Here is a 26,741-nt window from a genome sequence, read left to right as displayed (position 1 = left end):
AGAACCAATCCACTAAGACTTCTAAAGAGGTATATACACTTCAGGCCTTTGCCCATATTGAATTGTGGTGAAATGTTAAAGTAAAGCCTAGATTTTCATCAGCTTTAAAAAACATTTAAATCTCATTGCAAAATAGAACAGTTGTGAATTAAATTTTTTTATAAACTTCTGTTATAAACATTATAGGCTCTATCTACACTGGGATCCAGGATGATTCTGATTGGTTTGACTTCCTGTATGAAAAACCATCATTATTATTATCCAGATCATTGAAAAACTTTCTTGAAAGGATTAATTGTCTGGGGTTCTTTGTTAGGTGACAGACTCAGAATTTTTGACACAGTATGTTTCAGGAGCAACAGCTCACACAAAAGAATTTCATAATTTTCATTTATTATAGAAAAACATATTAATATTGATAGAAGTCATTTTACATAATTTTAAGACAGTTTAATTTTTGTTTTAGCAATTTGGGCTAGTAGAATATTATAAATCTTCTGGAATACAAACACATAGTGTTTCAAATCACTTTAAAATTATATTTTTTTTGAGAATATTTTATAACAACTACTTGCATACGACTAGATGTTTTCTATCTATAATGCTTTGTTATTAGAAATGATGCTTCTAAGAATTCTGAGGGGACATAATTCTCTTTCTGTTAGGTTATTTGTTCAGGAAAAATTCCAAAAGTATTAAGTCATATAGTATGATCACTTATAGGAATCTTGAACTCTGCCATCAATGATTTCTAAAAGGGTCTTCACAATTCACCAACAATTTGTGACTCTATCAGTTTCATTATACCTTTAGTAGCTTTAAATATTTTATATTTCATTTTTCATTACTTATAGATAAGTGTTCATAAATCATGCATTACATCAAAACGGTCCTTGTCTTTTCTTCCCCTACTTGTCAAACAATGTGAGTAATCATTGTAAGGAAAATAAAGAGTTGGAAATTTTGTTTCCTTTTAAACATATATTAAAATCTATAACATGTATTAAAATTAAAAAAACTATCATTATGATAAAAATTATGATTATCATAATCAAATGACTTAAGTCTCATTTGGGCACTAAGTTACCCAAACTTTAAGAAATAATCTTTTGAGTATGTTTCCATAGATGGAAACTTTCTCCGAAGATTTTTTTATTCGACTTTAATTCACTACTCTGTGCCAGATGGGCTAAGTGCTGGAGCTCTCTTATTTTCAATTTCTCCTCTTTCTTTATTCACTGCAGTGTTTTCTTTGGAGTTCGCAGATTCATCTGCTGTGTGCATCCATTACCTTTCTGTTTCACCTTGGCCGGTCTGTCAACCTCCCCTTTGGCATTTCTGGCATGACAGACATAGTTGCGCTTGAGATCCTCAGCAGTTACTTTCTTGATGCTCAAAAGCTGAGTCCTTGTCTCATCTTCTATTTTACTCAGACTTACACTAGAAGTAGGAGAAAGAAAATCAAAGCATTAGCGAGACTCAAAGGCCATGACTGTGCATGAATCAGACAAGTGGACAACCGTCCAGCCCATGGGTGACGGCAGAAAGAAGGTCGACAAGCACGTTGCCTGTGATTCAGTAGTTACAAAAGGATACCAGCTTCTAGATTCCAATACCATTCTCCACCATGCACACGACACACAATCTCAATATCCAGATCGACTCCTAGTGTTAGCATCATACTACAGATCTCTCTTCAAAGTGAACCATCTCCTTTCCTCAAATATCTGAGGCAGGATGCAGCATCGGTTTAAAGAGAAGCTTCTGAGGCCTGAACCCTTTGGATTTTGATCTAGGCTTTGCCACTTACTGGTTATATACTTTGGGCATGGTATCTCATCTTTCCACGTCCTTTGAAAAAGGAGGAAAGTGGCAGTGCCTAATAGTGCATTGCATGTATTAACTTAATAATTCGAGGATTGAATATGCTAAAGCATAAGTTTCAGAACAACACTTAATAAATAGTCATAGAGGTTATTATTATTACCCCACAGCAATAGTTGATACATTTCAGAGTTTTTCAAAACTTGGATTTTTGGACACATATAGAACATTTCAGTCAAAATGCTAAAACCTCATGGTTAAATCCTAAAAAGAAGAAACTTCTCAGAGCAAGTAATCTTTGTGAAAATAGGTATATCCGATCTTCAGTAAGTCAGAGATCAGTGCTTTGGGTTTAAGACCAAGATTTCAGATTCTTTTGAACTACTTTGCTCAAAAGAGAGAAAAAAAAAAAATCTCTTTTCTATAGTTGACAGACCTCCAGGTTCTTCTGATAAGGCTTACTGTCAGTCATGAGAACTTGGTTAAAGGCTATGATGGGTTTAACCTAAGCATAATCGCATCGTTCAACTATGAACAGTGAGTTGTAATTTCGACAGCAGCAACGAGAAACAACACAGTTTCCATTACTATCATTTGTTATTATTACGAAGATTGGAAGCACAGTGGTCAGAATTCCTGAAATGATCACTAACTCTCCCTTTGTGCCTTTAGTCGCATCTTTTGTAAATTCCTTCAACAAAAACTGTTCCAATTTCAGGAAATTCCTACTAAACCTTTAAATATATTGCGCTTCTCTAACCTCCACATCTTTGCACATAGAGTTCTTTTTCCCAGGAGCATACTTTTTATTTCTTTATCCAATTTATTTCTGCTCATCCTTCAATTCTTCACTGAGGTCCTATATCATCTGAGAAGCATTACCTAATCCCTTAAAACTGATTGGAATTCCCAACTAAATCTTCCCATAACATCTGATACTTCCCATTCACAGCATTTATTACATTATATTGACATTTCTGTTCTATCAGTGTTCATCCTATAAAATTTATTCAGTTAGGGACCAAGTAGCTTGCATAGTACCTAATGCAAAATGGGTATTTTATAATTTCTGCATAAAGTCTGAGTTAACCTGCTAGGGAATAAATACCTTTTAAAGTCTTTAAGTTCAAGTAGCCTAAGATCTATTTGCACATAGGTGACAAGGCTTAAGTTCTAAGAGCAACTTTGTGGTGTTCAGCTGCTCATGTTTACTAATTGTTGCAATCCCCTTTGCCAACTTAAGCTACTTCAAAAAAAAGTCGAATGCTTTGGAAACAACCTAAATATCCATCGACAGAGGAGTGGATAAAGAAGATGTGGTACATATGAATATTAGCCATAAAATAACGGCATTTGCAGCAACATGGATGGACCTAGAATTTATCATGCTAAGTGAAGTCAGTCAGACAATGAGACACCAACATCAAATGCTATCACTTACATGTGGAATCTAAAAAAAGGACACAATGAACTTCTTTGCAGAACAGATACTGACTCACAGACTTTGAAAAACTTATGGTTTCCAAATGAGACAGGTTGGGGGTTGGGGGGATGCACTGAGGGTTTGGGAAGGAAATGCTGTAAAATTTGGTTGTGATGCTTGTTGTACACCTATAAATGTAATAAAATTCATTAAGTATTTTTTTAAAAAGTCATGTTTAAAAAAAAGGCATGTTTATTTACAAATAAAATGACCCAGCTTGTTATTTTATGAGGAAGGTCTGTTACCACCCCATCCACTTTTAAAATAAAATTTAAAGAAAATACATGCATTTAGTCAAAATTAAAAATCATTATTCATTATAAATATGATATATATGCTATGAAAATTAAGAAAGAGGAGGAAGATCAGAAATATATACTCACTGCAAGATAAGAAACTAACACATTATTGGAGGCACAAAAAAGACAAGGCCAGACTCCGGACTTGAGAAAAACAACAGGGTCACATACAGGTGGGCTTTCAGCTATCCTAGACCCTATATGGTGGCCTTTGCATTCATAAAGGATATGCATTCCAACTACCTCCAAGTGAGTATCATAGAGACATAATCCTCAGGTGGCATCTGAGGCTTGCATTCCAAGTCCAATAATCCTGCTCTGGGACGTAGCCATTAAAGACTTGAAAATCCTGCTGATTTTTGTTAATGATAGGCAAAAATCAGAATTTTAATTTTCATTGATTAGAATACACCAGAAGGCATTAGGTTGAGGGACAAGGGTTAGTCACCCCTTTGCCTGTGCCAACGATACCTTTCATTAATGGATACGTCAATAGTGGTGTCTTCTGGCTTTTTTCCATCGATGGTCCACCAAACCTCATTGTGAGAGTCCTTCAGGAAGGTAAAATGGACTTTACAGGGGATGAGTAGCTCCTCTCCTAAAAAAACAGGTTAACTTATTAGTTTGTAACATTCACACAATTATATTGGTTCTACTCTGATTAACCAGAAGCAATCAAAGTTATGCATGCCTGCCATCCTACTTCTTACTAATTTTCAAGTGGGCTACCAAAAAATAATGTACTGTACTTCATTGCAAAACAAATAGACTAAGAAAAGGACAGCAGTTTTATATTGTTATTAGAATGTCCATTTCTGCCTCTTTTTTTTTTTTTTACTTTTCAAGGCTGCACCCACAGCATTTGGAAGTTGCTCCAAGCTAGGAGTCGAAGCGGAGCTACAGCTACCACCTACGGCCACAGCCACAGCAATGCGAGATCTGAGCCACATCTGCGACCTACACCACAGCTCATGACAATGCTGGATCCCCAACTCACTGACCAAGAGCAGGGATCAAACCCTCATCCTCATGGATACTAGTTGGATTTGTTTCCGCTGAGCCATGACAGGAACTCCCAGAATGTTCATCTCTTAATATAACCTATATATGTTCCAAAATGATAATATTTGTTCAAAAAGGCTCTGACGGCATATTCTTTTCAACCTTAAACCTCCATGGATTACTCTTCTCCTTTGTTATTTCCCCCACAAACAAAAGGTGATTGAGGAATGGTTCTTTGGATTTTTGGTCCTTGGTTCAGAGGAGATAGGCAGTGCCACTGTTCAGACTGGCCAGACAGGGCACATCTCAAAATGCTCAGGCTATCAGGGCACAGTCAATGAGTTTAGAGACAACTTCTAAACCCCTTTTCTTTTCTTTTCTTTTTTTGCCTTTTGTCTTTTTAGGGCTGCACCTGCAGCACATGGAAGTTCCCAGCTAGGGGTCTAATCGGAGCTACAGCTGTCAGCCTACACCACAGCCACAGCCATGTCAGATCCAAGCCTCGTCTGCGACCTACACCACAGCTCATGGCAATGCCGGATCCTTGCCCTGCAACCTCATGGTTCCTAGTTGGATTCATTTCTGCTGCACCATGATGGGAACTCCACAACTTGTAAATTCTACACTATCCTTCTGAGATGGAACATAAAGGGTAAGGGGACCCCTAGGCCAAAAGATGGTAATAATAACAACAACAACAGCACACACATCAGGAACTTTAATTCACGGTGCTAAATATTTATTATATTTGGCTCCTTATTAATGGTCTTATTTAACTGTAACAAATAGGAAATATTTTAAAAATTCATTTTACAGATGTGGAAACTGAAACTTAAAGATGTTAAATGCCATTCCAAGGTCAAACTGCTAATAATTGGCAGACCAGGATTTGACCTAGACTGACCTTCCATTTCAGTTTGCCCAGAATAGTTCTGCTTTATCATTGCTTTCCTAGTTACTTATTAATATCAACTGCTTTCACTCTCAAAAGGTGTCTAGGCTGAGATGATAAATTATATTGTCATTCCAATTTGAACTCAGGTTTGCCTCACTGAGTGGTCATATTCTATCCTCTTTTCCAATCCATGGTTCTTATGCCTTCTTCTCCAGTTTCCTACAGTCGTATGTAGAAAGAATGTATATATATATTTGTATGACTGGGTCACTTTGCTGCACAGCAGAAATTGGCACAACATTGTAAATCGACTATGCTTTAATAAAAAAAGTCAAAAATACATAGAAAGATAAAGTAAACATGGCTTAAGGCATGTTTTTGTAACTGTGATATGAGGTAGAGGAAAAAGTATCTAGATAATAAGAGTTTACCCTGACAGCAAGAAGAATGTCCATATTAATTATATGAAGCTGCTACTGATTCTAGGAAATTTGGAGTTGGTGGGCCCCCTTAGTGTGTCCTTAGTTTTTTTATAAGATAGGTCACTATTTGAAACCCCATCTTAATTTTGGAAGGGATATTGTTGTTCTCCACCTATATTGAACACTGCCTCTCTTATCTTTGGTATATTTTAAATAAACATTCTTGTATATCTTTCCTTGGGTGTGGAATGACTTTACTGGGAAGGATATAATATAGAGAATGTTAATTTTTTCTATGGTTTTCTACATAACTGTGAGAGACTTTAAGTCAGAAGAATGACAAATTATGCCTTATTTGGTCACTTACAAATGATTTTTGTCTAGACTGAAAAATTATGAAAACTAAAAGGAGACCCAGAGAGGCAGAATACACATTCAATGGTGTTCTGAATCAGGATGTGTCAGTCCCATCAGTTGTTGCCTGTTGAATTCACAATTCTGCTTCCACTTCCACCCCTGCCCCTTGGTAGAAGTTTAAAGGATGTCCTGTGCTCATGCTGTAGTCTTGGTAAATCAAAGGCCCTGATGAAGCCAAAGTCTGTATCAATAGCAATTACTAATCAAGAGAGGAAAACTGCTCACAGAGGCAAAGGGGGGCCTCTGCCAGGAGACAAGCAGAGAATTCCTGAGCTGCTCAGGAAATCAATGAAGCAGCTAATCCCCAGAGGTGACTTGCTTCTGACAATGCTTCAGTTTCAATTCAATTACAATAGCCCTCTAGTCTCTCCTGTTAACTTAAGTGGCATTTTATTCCTTGTAATTAAGAGAATCTAACCAATATTCAGAGACACAGCTATAATTACCCGGTTCTTTCTCGTAGACCACAAGATCATTAGGTGAATAGATTTGGGGAGGTGATGCATCTTTTGGAGATCCTGTGATAGAGAGGAAAGAACAAAGGGAGATGGTGTCAAATCACATTTGCCTTTATTCCGCATAACGCATTTCAAAAATCTGCTCTTCTGTGAAGCATTGCCCAACTTCCTGGCACAGCTGGTCAATTCCTGAGAGGGCACACAGTTCAATATGCCGTCAGTTACAACACTTCTTTCATTTTAAGCAAGCAAACAAAGGAAAAATATGTTGAATATCCTTCATGTTTCAAGACAGAACATATTTTCAGTGGTTTTGCTTTCCAAAGCCTATATGATATAGACAGTTTTTTCATACCACATAGTAATTAATCGATGCAAGTCTTACTCAATTGTTTCCTTTCTACTTATTTCTCTTCAACATGCCTGGAATGTCTAGTAGGGGAACTGGTTAAATAAGTGTGTATTAGTTAATGAACAAGGAAGTGGAAAATTCCAAATCACAATTGTAAAGTCAACATGTTATCAGTTGAATGTTCACGCATAGGATTGCTGCCCTTTATAACATCCTATATTCCCAAAGGAAAGGATATTCCATTTTGAAAGAAAGATGCTCCGAAGGGACTTAATAATGTAGTGTTTAAGAGTAGAAGCTTCAAAGATTTAATGACCAGGGTTCTAAACTTGACTTGGCCATACACTAACCAGATGACTCTGTTGTTTTACTTAATCTTTGAAAAGCTAATTTTCCTCAACTCTAAAAATGAGGGTAATTAAGCTCACCTCACAGATTCATTATGTGGATTAAATTAAGTAATGCACATTAAGTTAAGTAATGGATATTAAAGCATCTTACTGGCATATCATAAGTACTCAGCACTTCATAGCTTTTAAAAACAAACTTGGATTGCTTGAAAGTTAGAAAAGAAATACACCCCTCACATCTGTGTCTGTCATTGCTCTTTCTATCAATCAAGGTGACTATGTGTGCCACTTCCCAACTTTCTATTAAAGGATATATATTAAAAACGATTACCAAGATGAATATGTGGTTGTATTATTCATTTGGTTTCTAAAATTTATTCATGTTAGATTCTAAATTTAGTCCGATTTTTCTTCTGAATTAGTCCTCAACTTAGCATTATTCTAACAGGAAGCAAAGAAAGGGAAGTGATTAAAAAGTCGTTTGATTTGAATTTTATTTGCTCTGTGTTAAAATACCTTTAAAAAATTATCCTGAATCTGGTGTCAGAAGAGTCAGAAACTTGGAATTTTTCTTTCTTTCTTTCTTTTTTGGCCATGTTATGTGGTTGTGTAGAAATTCCTGGCCCAGGGATGAACCTGAGCCATAGCAGTAACTATGTTGGATCCTTAACCTGCTGAGCCACCAGGGAACTCCAGAAGCCTGGGATTTAGGATGACTTTTTCCAGTAACTCAGGGAGCTTCTCTAAACAGGTTACTTTCTGTTGTTGGGCCTCAATGTTTCCATCTATTAAAAGATGGAGTATGAAGAAACATCACTCTGATATGTTGTCATTTTTAATACAGTGAGCACAGTAGTCTTCAGGGCTCTCCTCTAAATTCCACCTACTCCAACACTGATTCTCTTTATTTCTATGTTTGATAGGCATCTGTTGGCTCTGCTTAAATACTGTCCTTTCTACTTCTCTAGTTTCTTACCCCTAAAGCAAAGCAGTGGTTGAATACTGCCAGCAAACAGCTTCAGCATTAGCTACAAGAGTTCCAGGACACAAAAAGAAGTGGTTTACTTAATTCAAGTAAGATACTTTTTTGACAATAATAGTAACTACTATTCATTGAGTCTCTATTGCTTGCCTGCAAGTTCATTAGCATAATAAGTATATTATTTCTAATATTCTCAATGATGCTAAATATTAGGTAGTTGTACTTCCAGAGTACAGATAAATCATTATGTTAATAAGTAGCAATGGTATAATTTGAACAAGATACATCTGGCACTTTTTTTCCCCCCCAAGCTGCCTTTACTTCATTCAGGTATTCATTCAGTAGAACAAGAGCTATTGAATGCCTACTAAATACATGGAATTGCTGAGGCTTTAGGAACAGGTCAGCAAATAAAAAAGATAAGCCTCTTTTCTTTTATAATTTACACACTTATTTGTAATAAACTATTTAGAGCCTAAACAAAATTATTGCATTTTTGTTGTGTGCACTTAGTATAAATCATGCTTACCTACCACCTTTACAGTCTGAGTCCTGGTGAGATGGAAAGTACGTCCATTTTCTGGATATGTAACAACACATGTGTAATCTCCATTATTTGAAACCAAGGCTATGAGAAAACTCAAGTTCATGCCTTCAGGTATTACATTATTAAAGTTTTGTACTTTATGACAGCCCTAAGAAGAAGCAAAGGAAAAAAAGATTACTACTTAGATACATGCATAGAAAATATATACATATGCACGAACATCTAATTTTGCACAGAACATACAAATATCTATGCTGGCTACACTTTTTATAAAACTGTTATGGGCAAATATTTGATGATGTCTCTGCAAAGAATGAATACAATACATCTCATTATCTTTTTTACATGAGGAAAATTAAAATTCTGAACTGAAATATAATTCAAAAGCACAAACTTCCTGTCTCAAAGTATTCAAAGTCTGGGAATTTGAAGTTAATAGTAAAGCAAGGTTAATATTTTAAAAAATGATTAAGGCAACTTAAGTAAATGCATGCCCTGTGATTTAAAAACAATTATTTTTTTTTATTTGACTAAATGTCTTCACTGATTACATTAATTCAGCAATATAATCACTCTGACAAACTTGGTCCCACTTTAGATGTCTGGTTTTGTCATTCTTGATCACTCTGTTGAATTACAGTATCAGTTATTTCCAAACTTCTACCATTTTTTTTTTACAATCAAATAGTACAGACTCCAGAATTTAAAAATAAAGTATATTTTTGTGTCTAATCAAGAGTTAAGAGTTTATTTCTGTTCCAACCCCTATTTTGATATGGCTTTGTCAATTTTTTTAAATTTTGAGATTGAAATATCTCATTCAACATAACTAGAATCCTGTTTCGTATCTCTCGGCCCCACTAATTGGCTATATTGTTTTATTTTTTTTCTTTTAAAGAAAAAAAAAATCAATACATCATATGTGACAAAAATATGTGTTGAACATTAAGTTTTAGAAAAATTTGTTTTTCTTTTAAAAATCAATGCATCACCTACGACAAAAAGAACTGAGTTATCTCTAAGGTCCTTTAGATCTTTTAAAATTCTGGGAATCTGTTACCGTCTTGTACTTTCAGTTTCCCGTGTTCAAGTATTTAACTTTAATTCTTGTGTACTCAAGGTTTTCTTGCTTCAATTCCTGGAGCATGTGTTTTGAAATATGACAGTTACATCAAGAGGTACATTTTGTAATTCTTTGACATGGGAAATAGCATCTTTGAAGAATAGTACTAAACTTTTGATTCATGGAGATGATCCTCAGGAGGAAGTGATATATACTCAGTTAAGTTACCTTTATGAATAAAACGTATCCGTACACCTTGTGGTGATAAGTAGTTCTTCTAGCACTTGTCACATCAACAGAATATTACAATGATCTTAGGCTGTCACAAAGTATAAGGCCACAAAGTCCTGTCCTCTTATAATAAATTTATGCGAGATTTGGTTTAAATTGAATTTAGACTACCTACAGAGGTCTATTTGATTTTGATGGAAATTTTCATTTAAACAATTCAAAGCTATTTTCCTCTCTCACTTGTTAGCTTAGAAGTTCTTAAGTTGCTATGAAGCAGATAGATCAGATTAAGTATGCTCTAGTTTTACATGTGGAAAACAAATGAGACAGATAAGGAGATAATCTAGATAACACAGAGCAGTGCCAAAACTCAGCTTTTTAGATAGCTGAGTAAAGGCCTTTCACTAGTTTCTTAACCAAGAATGAACATCAATTTTCAGCTGTTACTTGAGGCTGAAAAAATTGTTCTGAGACACTTAGGTATACTCTATCACCTCATCCAATCCAGATTCCAAACTTTGCAAGTCTCGAATGCTCTGATGGCTATTTTATGGATGAAAATATAATGGCCTAGGAAGGTTAAGTGATTGCCGTTATCACAGGGCCAAGCAGTGTCAGAACTGGAATTTGAATTTATATTTACATGTTTTGAGGCCCTTACTCTTAATCCCACATGACTCTGTCTCCTTGTCCCACACTGCGGTCTTGCCATACCTGGGGTCAGCCCCTGTATTAATAGTGTGATGTGGCTATCACTCTATGAGGCCAGTTCTTGCAATTAGTGGTAAATTGAAAAGCATACTTTTCAGGATGTGAAGTCAGTTATTAATACTAAACTTATTAACAATACTTCTTAAGAAAATGCTGAAAAAAAAAAGCTTTTGTTTTTGACTCACCAAGTATCATGTATGTAAAAACTATTTAAAACACATGATTTTCGGAGTCATAATATATGCTACAAATATAAAGAAATGCTTCTGACTTAAAGCATTTTAAGAATGCTTTCTCATTCATTCACTCGCCACTGAGTGTTAATTAATAAATCATGAGCCAGGCATGTCTTGAGATTCTGAGAGTATAACGCTGAACTAAGAGTCAGCCCTCATGAACTTATCACTAACAGAGAAATGGAATCTGACACATCTAAATAGCAAGGGAAATGGTACAAACAGATGTGTGTTGATCTCTTCTGCGTTTCCCCTTTCTTTTCATCTTATTATAGACTCATGAGGATGAACTTAAAATTTGAGCTGAATATGCTCAAGACCATCATTGGGCCTCTGTATCAGTGCTGAAGTCAGTTCTCTGGGATTTTCCCTTCCTTCTATGAGGTAGGATAAAAATGTGGGCTAAGGACAGGTTTTTCTTGGAGCTGGGTTGTCTAGAAAAATATTTCAAATGGAGGAATATTCCATCAAAAGTAATTGAAAACTTTGGGGTCTAATCTTCTATTCAGAAAAATCTGACCATTCAAAATTAACTAGTTTTTACAAAAAGAAAAAAAAAAAATCAAAGCCATTAGACTTTTAGCATGTTAGAAAAGGAAAGGAAGAAAACATTTTACATTCTAAGTGTGCACGTGTGTGGTGTGGTAGCTTTAGGGCATCGCTGAACTCTAAATACCCATTAACTTTAACCTGTAGTGTCTGATGAGCTCTCTCTACTTAAAAGCAGCTGCTTCTCTAGGCCCTTCATGTATCCAAGACACAAAGGATACTTTTAAACATAATAAACTATTCCTGAAAATAAATCCTGCAAATTTTATGATGACTTTAAAATCATTTATTTGGAACCCAGGGGGAGAAAAAAAAAAAAAGATATGAACAGAGATCTAAATACCCAAAGGGGGAAAAACCACCACAAAAAATGATGTTGCCAAATACAAGAAATGGGTTAACAGTAAGTGGATTCCACTATGAAGCAAACCCTTGTTTCACTAGAAGACAAGTCATTCATTCCGTTGACCCATTAGTTCCTCATTCTGAATTTAAAAGAGAGAAGTTAAGCAGGAGAGCAACTTTTCAACCACATAATGGTAGCCATGACAACCTACCACAGCATATAGGTGAAGAACAGCCCAAGACTTGACTTTGAAATCCTTCAGAGGAAATAAATCACGTGGTGAGCTATGGAGTGGGGGTTGGGGAATGTCATGATCGAATGAGAACAAATATTCCTATGCAATAAATCTATACAACTTTTAAATTTTAAAGAACTGTGTTTGTTAAGGCACAAGAATGGAAAAGACACAGTTCTCAACACATAGATAATGCAGTCGAGTGGAGGACTGCAACAAATACGATGAAAGGCATATTGGGGGGCGGGGGAGTAGGGGAAGAAGACCAAACAGAAAACATTTAGAAAATCTTAAATGGAGAAAGAAGATCTAAACTAGATCTTAGAGGATAAGTAGAATATTAACAGCTATTCAGGAGAAGGGGAGACATGGAGAACAGGAAAACATATAAAAAACTTCCCTTCACTCTTACAGCATTTGAACTCCCTGTTAGTACTTAACTAACTTTATTCTAATTATCTCTTTCCATGCTTATCTTTAGAAAATTTACTTGTATGGGGGTAGGGTGAGGTGGATAAGTACTACATCTGCAGGGCCAGCAACTTGCCCAATAGTGGGCATGTGGCCAATGCTCAATCCATTGGTGTTGCATGAGCAAAAATATGAACGAGAGAAGCAAAGACATGGAGCTGCAAGCTCACGCAATATGCAAATGATAATGAGAAGACGTACAGAGAATTATAAGACATAGGATGGGTGAGTTGTAGGATGGATAGAGAAAGCAGGAGTAAGGACACAAAGAGTTAAACTGAGATACAAGATCATAACAGTTAGAAATACCTATTGACACTTTCGCTTCCAAGATTAAGTTGTTATAAGATACACTGCACTTGTTTACAAAGACTCCGCGAGTTCTATACACAAGTCACGTTGTATGAGCGGAACTATATCATCTAATGCCTATGCAACAAATACTTACAAAATTCCTCCTATGTGCCAGACACTGTGTTAGAGACTGGGCATACAGTAGCCAGTAAAAACGGGAATGGCCCTTACTTCCATAGAGTTTTGTAGTCCAATCTAATTCATTCAATTATTTAATCAATTCCTAAATGCAAAAATGTGGTTTTGCAATATGTGCTTAATATTTAGGGGAAAGCATAAGGGAGAGGACACTACGTAGCACAGAAGAGAGAAATGCAATCATTATAGTAACAAAGATGAGATATAAATTAAGTGCTATCAAAATATAGAGAGGGTAATTCCTTCAGCCTAACTGAGCCTCAAGGCTTCACAGATATTTGAACTGAGTTGAAGTTTAAAAGATGAATCTTGAGTCCTCAGAAGCCCTGAAACTATTTGTAAAATGTTGTGCATATATATGCATACATAGAGTTAAACACAGATGGTTTGGAAAGACAATATGATACACACTTCCTTTATACCAAAGGTTCAAAAGTCACTATATAGGGACTGCAAGAAAGGAAAGTGATAAAGAACTAACGAAACTAAGTTATCAGAGCAAAATGAAACAAGCACTTTAAAGATAAAGCCTAGTGGGGAGTTCCCTTTGTGCCTCAATGGTTAACAAACCCAACTAGGATCCAAGAGGATGCGGTTTCAATCCCTGGCCTTGCTCAGTGGGTTAAGGATGAGGCATTGCTGTCAGCTGTGGTGTAGGTCACAGACGTGGCTTGGACCTGGCGTTGCTGTGGTTGTGGTGTGGACCAACAGCCGTAGCTCTGATCAGGGCCCTAGCCTGGGAACCTCCATATGCTGAGGGTATGGTCCTAAAAACCAAATCATAAATACATAAATAAGTAAATAAATTCTACTACATAGACCTTGGACTAACTTCCCAACAATATGGGCTTCCCAACAAGAAGCCCGAGCCTGGAACGGTTTCAGAATGTGCTTAGCTCATAGCACTTGGTCACGGAAAAAGCAAAGGTTTTCTCATTTTCTGTGAGAGATTATAAACAATATTTGATCAATCCTGATTAGGTTCACACTAAAAATTAGAAGTGGATGAAAAACAGCAATTTTGATGATCACACTGAGGAAAAGGCTAACCAAGGTTTTTTTTTTTTTTTGCAAATTGATATCCAGAATGATATCTATTCTGCTAAATAAGCAGGTAAGAGCATTTCAGCAGCTGCTATAAAATGTACTCTCCAAAGCACCCAATAAAGTGGTCCTTCTGAGGTTCAGTAAGTGTCTTTGGAGGGGGGAAGTCAAGTAGGCAAGCATAACAATGAGAAACAAAGAATCCAGTGATAAGAAAGTGAAAATGGCTTGCCATATTTTAAATCTCAGGTTTCTGAATAAATTTAATAATCATAGTAAAAACAACAGGATCACACTTACCTGGATCATTACTACTGTATGTTTGGAAGGACCTGTGGATAAACAGGTCACCTCCAATTTATACACACATCATGTTACACAAGTTCTTACAGAAGCTGGCTATGTGAAATTCAGTTAATCACTTACAAACCATGGTTTGTTCTCCAGGCTAGTTACCAATCCTGGCTTACTCAACAAACACTTACTGAACATCAGTTTACTCACAAGATTGTCAAATTAGAGAACTGTGAACTCTGGGCCCTGAATGAAGAAAACCTTGCCATGCAGAAGACAGCAGCAGAAAGAGAAGACCTGCAGAGGGGGAAAGTTCAGTCCTGCCCCATTTCCCTGAGATTCTGAAATAGAAACTTCAGTTTTCCTGTTCTCTCCAATCTCAGCTTTTCTGATCTCCCTCTGATGTCGCAGGGCACTCTCTTCACAGGCTTCCTTATCTTCCACTGTCCAACCTACAACCCAGTCTGAACTCAAAGTTTCCCCTGCTCTTCGAGGTGCCCAGACCCCGGGAACGTAGAGACTGGACCACCCTCTCTGTGCCATTTCTGGAGAGCACGAGCCTTGAAACCACACAGAACTGGCCTGAAATCCCAGATTATCCTATTATGAGCTGGATTGTTTTTAATAAATTACATAAGGTAATGTGAAAGTATAAGATCTTCATACAGATTTCATAGTGTTGAATCTTAGAGCAATCACTGTGACCTTGGACAAAACACTCAACTATTCTATATCTCAGCTTCCTTGAGTATAAAATGTAGAAAACAGAAGAGAGTCCACTTCATGTTGAGATAATTGAGTGAAAGTATTAAAGCATTTGTAAGAATCCCTGTGCTTAATAAATATTAACAACTATTGTTTGTGTCTCTCAACATCTGTTTTCTAATCTATAAAAAGGATGATGTCTACCTTGAAGAGTTGTGATGACTATTATATACGAGAACATTGAAAGTACCTAGCACAATGTATTCAACTAATAAACGGAAAGAAATGTTAGTTTCCCTTTTCCTCTTTCAGTTCATTGGTTTTCATCTTTCTGCTACCAGGAAAGCAAATTTGCTGGAATGGATTAATGTGTTTTCACTCTTATAGAGTTATTTGTATTATTAAAAGAGACCATTTCTAGTGTCAAGGTAGGGTTGATAACAGCTGAAAGCAGGACCAAAATACTTTGGTGGATGCAAGGAGTGACTGTAGAAGGTTGAAAGCAAAAAATAATAGTATTGCTACACAGTGACAGAAAAAAGAGCTAACAAGAACCCCGGTTTTGTTCCCCAAACAGCAACACTCTTTGGAGTAAAGGTGACAGTCAATTACCAAAATGTAAAAAAATAAAAAGCAGTATTGGAGTTCCCGTTGTGGCTTGGTGGTAATGAGCCCAACTAGTATCCACGAGGATGGGGGTTCAATCCTTGGCCTCACTCAGTGGGCTAATGATCCAGCATTGCCGTGAGCTGTGGTGTAGGTCATAGACGTGGCTCGGATCCCATGTTGCTGTGGCTGTGGTGTAGGCCAGTGGCCACAGCTCCAATTAGACCCCTAGCTTGGGAAACTCCATATACTGCGGGTGCGGCCCTAGAAAAGACCAAAAGAAAGAAAGAAAGAAAGGAAAGAAAGAAAGAAAGAAAGAAAGAAAGAAAGAAAGAAAGAAAGAAAGAAAGAAAGAAAGAAAGAAGGAAGGAAGGAAGGAAGGAAGGAAGGAAGGAAGGAAGGAAGGCAGGCAGGCAGGCAGGCAGGCAGGCAGGCAGGCAGGCAGGCAGGCAAGCAAGCAGTATGACACACATCAGTAGCAACCTTTCCATAATCGGAGAATAGAAAGGACAGCTGGTTACTGGTTATCCTCTTTAGTCACCTGCACATTGTTGGGTATCCACCATGGTGATGGTTTTACCCCAATGATTTTTTCTTGGTCTTCTTTCCAGGCTTTCTACTTTCATTCACCCCATAAACATTCTCTCCAGATTTCAATCTTAGCCCTTTTCTCTTCTTACTTTATTTTTCCTTCCTAAGGGCTTCAATAATCTCATAGATTCATCCAGTTCTCTCTCACAAAATTTGACTTTTCTTATATGCTCCATACCCAAACACATGTAACCACTACCTATTGGTCATTGCCACCTAGATGTCACACAGACAAGTCAAACTTGAGATGACATGATCTAAATTCATTACTTGCTATCAAAACTTGCTCCTCTTCTGCTCTTTGATACCTTGGTTAATAGCACAGACATTGGTCCAGTTCAAAATCCAGAAATCTGGAAATCACTGGAGAAACAGAGATGGATATGACATAACTTTGCCCATGAAAAATACCAGTCTTACAGAACACATGCATGCAAGTATGTCCCTTTTCTTAAATCCAATAATAGATCTGCTTTGACACTCTGGTAGAATTGAAAATTCTACTTTTTGATACGAATGAGAGACTGCATTTATAAACTTGTTTGAATTAAACTATAAGGTCCTTTGGGACTATGTTGGGCAGGGCATATAGTGCATATTCATTACCATGTCTTCCCAAACACGTGACATATTGCCTGGAACGCAGTTGATTTTCAACAAATATGTCTTGAATATATACATGAATAAATGACTACAAAACAATAAAGGAAGTGAAAAGTGACATTGAAACAGCACAAATAAATTGCAATGGGAGTCTAAGGGAAAATTTATTTTTAGCTGGAGAGAACAGGGAACATTTTGTGAAGAGGTAGAATTTGATTTGTTCTTAAGAAGGCAAAGAGGATGTTCCAGGCATAGGAGAGGCATGAGGAAAAAATGATAGCATATACATGAAAATAAAATTATTTTTCAAACCATAAAGTATTCAAAAAAATACTGTATGAAGAAAAAGTGAATAGGGTCTCATTAGAAATGAGAGACCTTATTGCAAATAAATAGATGCACATATTTCTTTCATCTGGAAGACATATTACATTTAAATGATGTAAAATTGTTAACATAATTCTTTTAATCCTTTTTACTATGGAAAATTACAATTGTAGAGAGAACATACAGTATTCCCTATACTCATAGCTAGGCTACAAAATACCAATTCAGGCTATGTCTTATCTCATCTATACCCATTCACTGTATCCAATATTATTTCAAAGAAATCAAAGATATTATTTAATTTCATTTGTAAATATTTCTGTGTGTATTTCTAAATGACAAGAGCCCTTCTGCGAACTTAACTACATTACCGTTATCATAATTTAAAAAGTAATTGATAATTCATCGATGTCATCATTATTCTGTCTCCATTCATATTTCCTTGACATTCTCATAAATTGTTTTATAGTTTGTTTGAATAAAACATGATCCAATTAAGGTCCATACATTGCAACTAGTTATTATATATCTTAAATCACTCTTCCCTGTCTCCCCATCCTATCTCCCTTCCTTTTAATCAATTTATTACAGAATAAAGCATCATACGAAAAACACTCAAAACATATATATGAGTTAATTATTTAGCATAAAGCAAATTTCTTTGTAACCACCATTCAGGTCCAGGAATAGAACATGGCGTCACCCTTGAAAATCTTCTGAATGTCCCATGCCAATTACACCTTTTTTACCACCCTCCAAAGTAGCAACTATCTATACTTTCCTAGAATAATCACTCCCTTGTTTTCATTTACAATTTTATCATATATGCATCCTTAAACATTAGAGTCTTGTCCATTACAGTGTTTTAAATGTGGTTTATGTTACTTGTAATCTCTACATTCCCACTTCATGCCTTTCTTTTTCTTACAGTTTATCTGTTGAATAACCCAAGATATTTAGCCTATAAGGTTTCCCACAATTTAGATTTTGCTGATTGCAAACTCTTGGTTCAAATCAATACATTTCTCTGTTCTCTATATTTCCTGCAAAATAGTGATAGGATCCAGACTCAGATTTAATCCATTTGGCACAATTATAGGTAATATTGTGTTCTTTCATTAGAAGGAAGATGTCTGGCTATTTCTCTTCTTATGATATTAGCAGTCATTGATGCATAATGCTCAGATTTAGTAATTCACTGGGGTTTGCAAAGTGATTACATTCTTTTATAAAAACACACTTTCCTGCCCTATTTCATTACTCGAGATACATTTCCCATAGAAAATGAAGAATAAAACATTGATTTTACCCCTTTAATTATATTTTCAAGATAACGTATTTATTCCCATCATCATCCAAATGTGGCCAATTAAATATTTTGAAGTATCATTATGAACTTATGGATTTAAACTTAATTTATGAGATTCAACCTACTGCAGTCAATATACTTACTAGTGCTTAAATTGGTCCATTTTTGGCCAATGGAAAACTCTTAAAGTTAGTACTGTCATTTCATTAATGGCTTAAATGGAGACAGATGCTAAAATTTTCAACTAGGATTATGGAATTGCTTATTTCTTTTGATTTTGTCAACTTTTCTTTCATGTATTTTGAAACATTGTTATTAATTGTTTTTTTAATTTAATTTAATTTAATTTAAGGCTGCATCTGCAGCATATGGAAGTTCCCAGGCTAGGGGTCAAATTGGAGCTGCAGATGCTGGCCTACACCACAGCCACAGCAACGCCAGATCCCAGATGCATCTGCGACGTACACCACAGCTCAGGGCAATGCCAGAATCTTAACCCACTGAGTGGGGCCAGGGATTGAACCTGCAACCTCATGGATACTAGTCAGTTCATTAACCCTGAGCCACAATAGGAACTCCATTTTTATTATTTTTAGGCCTTATTGATGAATGGACTCTCTGTTTATTCTGAAGCCTTAGCTCTCATAATAGTAAGCATCTTAGGGACTACTTTATATGATATTGGTATACCCATTCTAACCTTTTTATTTTTATTCATCATTTGTTTTTGATTAATTTTTTCTCCCTTCCACTTTCTTTTCATCCTAAGGCATTATTTGTTGTGTTCATTTGTTGTCATGTTCCTCTTAGTTTAGCTTTATTTATGAAATAATTTATTTTATGTTTTTACCAAGTTATATAATTTCTGAACTTTTTTGTCTTATTTATTTGTGATTCTTTCCCATCATTTATCTCTTCTTAATAACTTTGTGCCCCTTTTCTTTTTTCAGCCTCACACACAGCATGCAGAAGTTCTGAGGCTAGGGATCAAACCTGCACCACAGCAGTGACCTGAATCACAGCAGTGACCAGAGTCCTAAACCTGCTGAACCACCAGGGAACTCCCATGCCCATGTTTTAAAGAGTAGGTAACGATATGTTCTTCTGGCATGCTTTTATTTTTTTCTATATAAATGTTATTCTATTTCATATTCTCCTTTTTTCTTATAATTTTAAATGAGATTTTATTTTGATTCTTCTTGTTGCTTATTATTATGTAAAACTAGTTTTTTTCTGAGCTTTAGGAATTGGCAGGATTATTCAACTTCACAGAAATCCCTCTTCAAATCTAAGGTCTTAAGATTTCCTGACTCTGTTCTGTTCCTCCAATCTCAGCCAGCTCTCTTTCCTTCCTCCACATTGTCTTGATCCTGTTTATTTTGATTCCACTCCCAGTAGTTTTTTCTCAGTGTGGATGGTTGTTTTTCACAGTTCCCAGAACCTCGAACTATTCCAGTTCCTTCAGAATGTTTTGCTATAGGCCCTCTTGACTCACTATCAGAGAACAAACCCCCTCCTAATTTCAGCTGCTATTCCCAAATTGGTTCATCATACTTTTCAGTGAGCACCACTGGCTTCTGGGGGGCTCTCTTGTTCTCAAGCCTGCCAGATACTATATTTCCTTTCCTATAGACACTAATTCTACATGGATCACATTGGTGACTTATCTCACTTGCTTTATTGAAAGTGATTCTTGGGAGTTCCTGTTGTGGTTCAGTGGTAATGAACCTGACTAGTATCCATGAGGATGTGGGTTTGATCCCTGCCCCCAATCAGTAGGTTAAAGATCCAGCATTGCTGTGCACTGTGGTGTAGGTTGCAGATACGGCTGGGATCTGGCATTGCTGTGGCTGTGACGTAGGCAGCAGCTGCAGCTCCAATCTGACCCCTACCCTGGGAACTTCCATATGCTGTAGGTGTGTCCCTAAAAGGAAAAGAAAAAAGAAAAGAAAGTGATTCGGATAACTTGTCACTGAGTTTTGTTTTAAATGTTGTCCAGGAGTTTTTGGCTTTGGCTCAGGTGGATATTTGAAGAGATCAGAAAACTCTGCTGCTGCCACAAGTGCTATCTTTCAACACTTTCACTTTCATTTTTGATTAAATACTTCCCAAAGCTCTCAAATGTGAAAGGGTCTTCAAATGGACTGTGTCCACAAAGGAGAGCAAAAATGAAAACACATATAAGTGATAAAATGCAGTATGGATGAACCAAAGAGTTGAAATTCACCAGATGAATTAGCAGCTTCTGACTTCCCTTAGAAGTGGGCAACATTTCTGAGACTGTGTTTCATAGGAAGTTAACAGAAACCAGGTAGTTCCGGTAGTCCAGTGTACATAGTTTAAGACATGGTGGGTTGTGGCAAAACATCTCCACCATTTCCTTTAAAATGATACAAGGTAAGGAAGCAGCAAAAATCTGTATAAAGTTACTAAGGAAGAAATAATGATGAGAAAAATATCGGTTTTTATGTTAATAAATAATCGTTATCATCTTAGAGAGGGTAAATGTCCTCTAGTTTGCTTACCATATACCAAGTGATGGTTGGTTTGACACTGGGAGGAAAAAATCCATCTACATTTGGACAAGTGATCTTCTGAACACCATATTCTAAATACAGTCTATGCACTGGAACTTTCATGGGAGAATTGAAGCAGTTATCTTTTTGAACCACTTCCAGAGGAAATGCAACTTTACTGCAATATGTGGTATTCCTGAAAAGAAAAAAAAAATGCAATGAATGGGCAGTCTCATTTGCAATCGTTTTGATGCAGCAAATACGTTACAATGAGCTGAGTGAAGTACTGCTATGTATTGAAACTTTATTTATATATTAAATTCTTGTAACAATTAAATGTGTTATAGAGGTATACCAGTTGACATCAAAGAATAAAAACAGATACAATTAACTACTAGTGAGACCAAAATATTTTCATTTTTACATATATTCCTAAACATACCTACGCCTGTATGTATAATGTTTATATGTATACATTATAAATAAATATGATTCATATATGTTTAATTTTACCCTTAAAATGCTCTCAATAATACTCAGTACTATTTTTCCCTTAGTAGTCTAGCTTTTTTCCCTAGTAATCTTAGCTATTTTCCCTAGTAATCATATTTCTGAAGATTTTTTTCACATGATAGACGTAAGGAAAAGTGAGAAGAGAGAGAGAGCATGATCAAATATGCCCATCCAGTGCTATTTCACCAAGGAAGATATTGGAATCAACAGAAAAATCCACGAAAAGGAACATTATAAAGAAAATCATGGTACAACCATCCAAAGTTGTACACATCCATTAAACAAGATCAGGCATAAATAAAAAAACCAATAAACATGTAAAATGCATTAAGATGGCTGAGGAACTGTATTTATATCTTTAATATTTACATAAGTTGTTTTATCCACCTGGAGGGTTCTTCTTTTCCCATCGCTCCGCCTTTGACTAGGAGGTCTTTGCCATCCTCTACACACTTCATACCTAAATTAGGTCTCTCATTCTCTTAACACCTTGGACAATTCCTTCATTGAACTGAAGTTCAAACAAGGACAGGACCATATGTGTTTTCTTTTATTTCCTGCATCTAATACAGTGTCTAAACTTCCATTAGGCACTAAATATTCATTCAATAGATGCAATATATATAAAACTGTGTCTACATATAGGTAAACAATAAAGGGAACATAGATAATAAAAATAAGTGGTTTTTTCAGGGTGATATGTAAATGGGTTATTCACTGCCCACCCTTTTTTGTGATATCTATTTAAGACATATCACATATTCAATAACTCATGAATTAAACCTAAAGCCAGTGGAAGGTGTGGGGGAATCCATTACCCTCCCCAAGATGGAAGGAGTGAGGGTTTAAAGTTGACTTGTGACAATGGTGATAAGGTGGAAAGGGAGCTTGGTAGGCATGAGCTTTACCTGTAAATAACAAGAGGTCTACTAAGTAGAAGTATTCTATAGGTGGAAGTTATAGAAGTTATACATTTCAGCTTAACAAGGTATGTTTTCTGACTACAAAAACAAAGTGACGAACAATGGCTGGACTGACTTTTCCAGCTCCGTATTCAAATCTAGATGTTATCTTAATAGAAGTTTTGGAGCAAGAATATAAGCAGTAAAATAATGGAGGAAGAATCTTAACTTTACAGCCTTAACAACATCAGACCTATGATTTCACAGAGTTCAGTTTAAGGTCAATCTCAGTTTAGGAAACACTATAAGGCAATAGGAATCTTCTGATGCCCCCATCCCATAAGCTCAATTCTAGATTTCCTGTGGAGATGTAGAAGATAGGCAGATAAGTAAATGGAATACATATCAATATAGAAATTGATAAATAACATTAAAGATATACTCAGGTTTTAATGGCCATAAGCCTAGCCCCTATAATGTAAAATATAAAAAAAGGCCGGAAGAGTTTGGGAAAGAGATCTGGAGAAGTAGTGGGTTGCTAAGGGGAAAAAAAAATAGAGCTCCTGAAGCACTAGAATACACAGTAGAGACCAAGGTCAACAAGAAAGATACTGAGGACCCCTTCCCAGATATTTACTGAAGTCCATGTGTGAAATGTTAATGAGTTAGCAAGTATCACAGATGAAGAGGAGCTCAAAGAACATTTAGGCCAACTTTCTTATCAGGTGGGTATAGATAACAAAGCTGTATTGGAACGTTAAACAAGGGACACATGAGTATTTCAGGTTCCTTGGAAGCCCCCACACTGGTCTAGACATCACTCTAATAAAATTAAAGAGGCAGGTAAAAGCCTCAGAAGGAATTTAAGAGGTTACACGAGACTCCCAAGGCCACGATCCAAAAGTCTTTTTCTTAGTCCTTTTTCACTAAATCATAACCTTGTTTAAATTCATCAAAACAGAGCCATAATTCTTCAGGAGAGAACAGTTAACATCCACGAGAGAAAAGAAGCATTCAGAAGAAAGCCTGAGATTACCTATCTTTCTGTTAGGTTATTCTGTTATGTTGTTATGTTATCCAGCTCTATTATTATGGGCTGAATTGTGTTCCCAAAATTTACATGTTGAAGTTGAGCAGCTTAGAATGTGAGTATATTTGGAGAGAGGCCTTGGAAGAGGTAATTAAGGTAAAATGAGCTCATATGGGTGGGCCATAATCCAACACGACTGATGTCATTATAAGAGGAGAGCAGGACACAGAAAACGCAGAAAGGAGATGATGTGAAGACATGGAGAGAAGATGGCCATCTAGAAACCAAGGAGATGAATGAAACCAACCCTGCTGATAACTTAACTTTGGAATTCTAGCCTCCAGAACCATAAGAAAACATATTTCCATGTTTAAGCCACCTGGTATGCTGTATTTTGTTATGGTACCATAGGCAAGCCAATGTACTTATTAAATAGTAGGAAATTGTGTTTTTAAAAAATAGGTAACCCAGGGGTTCATACTGTGGTGCAGTGGTATTGGTGGTGTCTACAGTGCCAGGATGCAGGTTCAATCTTTGGCCTGGCACAGTGGGTTAAAGGATCTGGCATTGTCCCAGCTGTGGCACAGGTTGCGACTGTGGCTGGGATCTTACTCCTAGCCTGGGAACTCCCTATGGCACAGGGCAGCCAAAAAGGAAAAAAGTAATACAAAATTAAAAAAATAAAAAAATTCTGCAACCAAGATTAGAGTTTAAAAAACAAAGTAAAGCCTAGAAGCTAAAAAGAAAACTCCAGGGGGGGAAAAAAAAAAAAAAAAAAAGAGAGAGAGAGAGAGCCAAAGAACTAACCCTTAAAATGATTATTCTTCAGAAGAGCCTCAGTTTTTTCAGGATTTTTTTTTTTTGTTCACAGCAAAAGCAACATTAATCTGTTGTAAAAGATACATAGGTATAGTGTGAAGCAAAATTCAAAATCTACGTGGACTTTCATGAAGAAAAGGAGATTTGAAAGAAATTTTGCAGCAGCGGTAGGATGCTTTGGATTACATTCTTAGATTCCCAGAGATCTGGTGTTCATTTGCTTTTTAGGGGAATTTTAGTGGAAAAGTTAGAAAAGTATTGCTTTAAGTGCATTGGATGCCTCTCTAATATCCCTTCCCCTATATGGCAACCTGAGGCTTTATCCAGTGCCCGGTGCTTTAAAAGCTGCGAGAATGACAGATATGAATGGGCCCTCCGGTGTGCCCTGCTCATTGTCTAAGGAACAGATATACCTCTAGATGAGGCAGAAGTACAGGCAGGTTCCAGTGTCAGGGAAAGGGAACACATGAACATGGCTCCATCTCTAGATAACCTTGATGTACCTCAGGTTTGAAAACATGGGGAGGATGTTCTCAGAAGCACAACCATTTTCACTGCACATCTCTTTCAGTGAACCCCGGCTAAGCCACTGAGGTAAGGCATAACTGTTTCTTCATGGTCCCTCCTTCCCCTTCCCAGCTTTGCAGCTCATGCATCATCCAGATAAAGGTTCAGGAATGAAAAGGAACAGAGAAGGTCACCACTAGGGGTCAAACTACCTTAACATGCAGGTATAGTTGCCCGTGTCATTGAGGAGTGTGGGCCGGAACCAGAGCACATCTTTCTCCTTACTAATGCGGTTCTCAGGGAGGCGGAAGTTAATCGGCTCCTCAAGGTCTCGGTCCTGCCTAGTCCAATACCAGATCAGAGTAAGACCTGCTGAATGGGCTGTGCTGTAGTTATATTTCAAGAAGTGTTCAAAGAGTGGGCACTTGATACGAGCTGGCTCGTCTTCAAACACTTGGATATGCCTCATGGTATCTAGTCCCCAGTCATCGCAGCGTTCTGGAACAATCAAAAAGAAAGAAAAGGCAGATGAATCATCTCACCTCCAGAGAACACACCATCTTCTTAGGATAACCCTAGTCTTTTCCAGGATTCTCTTCTCTGGTCATATCCACTAGCCCTTTTCTAATAAATGCATGTAATAGCTGTGGTGGGAAGAGATGACTCCTTCCTTTATCATCTTTTGACTATCTCTTGGATAACAACGATGTGACGTGATACCTTGATTCTGTTGCACCCTACAAGGTATAGGAGAGAATCTCATCTGGAAAAGAAATCATGTGCACTTTCATTCCTCTGGAGACAAAGGAGATTCTAAGGAGAAAATTATAACTGAAAAGACAACCCTCTAAGACTTTCAATTTTTCCCTGGTCTCCTAATTTTTTACTAGATCTTCACTGTCCAGTAGCAATAAGATGCAAGCCACATATTTAATTTTAGATGTCCTAGCTGTCACATTAAAGGAATTGGAAGAAGTAGGGAAATTGATTTTTATAATGTTTTATTAAACCTGATATATCCCAAACACCTCCAAATATGAGTTAGCTATTTTAATATCTATATTCTTTTTTGTAATAAATCTTCAAAATTCAATTAATTTTTTACACTTATTGCAGATCTCAATTTGGATTAGCAATGCGTGTCTACTACTATTAGACTGGACAGCCCAAACTGACTAAAATACACAGGAACACTTACTTGTAAATAAAAGACTACAGGGAGTAGAAGAGAGGCACCCCAGCCGGCAGTTACCCACCCCGACTCCAGAACCATAGCTGTCAGACCCTTCTACAGCTGATCAAAGATGCAAGTGCAAGCCCAGCCGACATCAACTGAGCCAAACTTATGTCAGCAGAACTGCCCAATCTATAGACGCATGAACAAAAACACATGTGCAGTAAATTAAATGAAGTTTGTGACTGCTTATTAGGCAACATTTTTGAAGTAGCAGATGACTGATAGAACTACTAAATTAGTGGCTACTTTAATTTTAATAAAAGCAGAGAATCTGAAGCATTATGACTTGCAAAAGGTTTTATAAGCAATACATTTCTAAGTAAATAATAGAGCTCTAGGACATTTAACAGACTGACTTTTCCAAGACTCAACA

General features: G+C 36.6%; 1 protein-coding gene across 4 annotated transcripts in view; it reads right to left on the bottom strand.

The window, feature by feature from the left end:
* Positions 1-26,741, bottom strand: part of IL1RAP (interleukin 1 receptor accessory protein) — a 138,327-nt gene that overhangs the window by 27,245 nt on the left and 84,341 nt on the right. For all 4 annotated transcript variants that reach the window (XM_005670066.4, XM_005670069.4, XM_084990716.1 and 1 more), the window contains exons 3-8: positions 25,344-25,629; positions 21,370-21,556; positions 9,014-9,179; positions 6,789-6,860; positions 4,078-4,204; positions 1,292-1,440 (exon numbers count right to left, since the gene is read on the bottom strand). In XM_005670066.4, the coding sequence (XP_005670123.1) occupies positions 1,292-1,440; positions 4,078-4,204; positions 6,789-6,860; positions 9,014-9,179; positions 21,370-21,556; positions 25,344-25,629 (987 nt within the window). The remainder of the gene's footprint in view (positions 1-1,291; positions 1,441-4,077; positions 4,205-6,788; positions 6,861-9,013; positions 9,180-21,369; positions 21,557-25,343; positions 25,630-26,741) is intronic.

This window comes from Sus scrofa, chromosome 13 (genome assembly GCF_054392235.1).
Source record: "Sus scrofa isolate SSC_HxYL_T2T_F1_AM1 chromosome 13, Sscrofa_HxYL_maternal_Yorkshire_Landrace_v2.0, whole genome shotgun sequence".
Taxonomy (NCBI): domain Eukaryota; kingdom Metazoa; phylum Chordata; class Mammalia; order Artiodactyla; family Suidae; genus Sus; species Sus scrofa.
The sequence above is the reverse complement of the archived record's forward strand: the minus strand, read 5'-3'. Positions and strand labels throughout refer to the sequence as shown.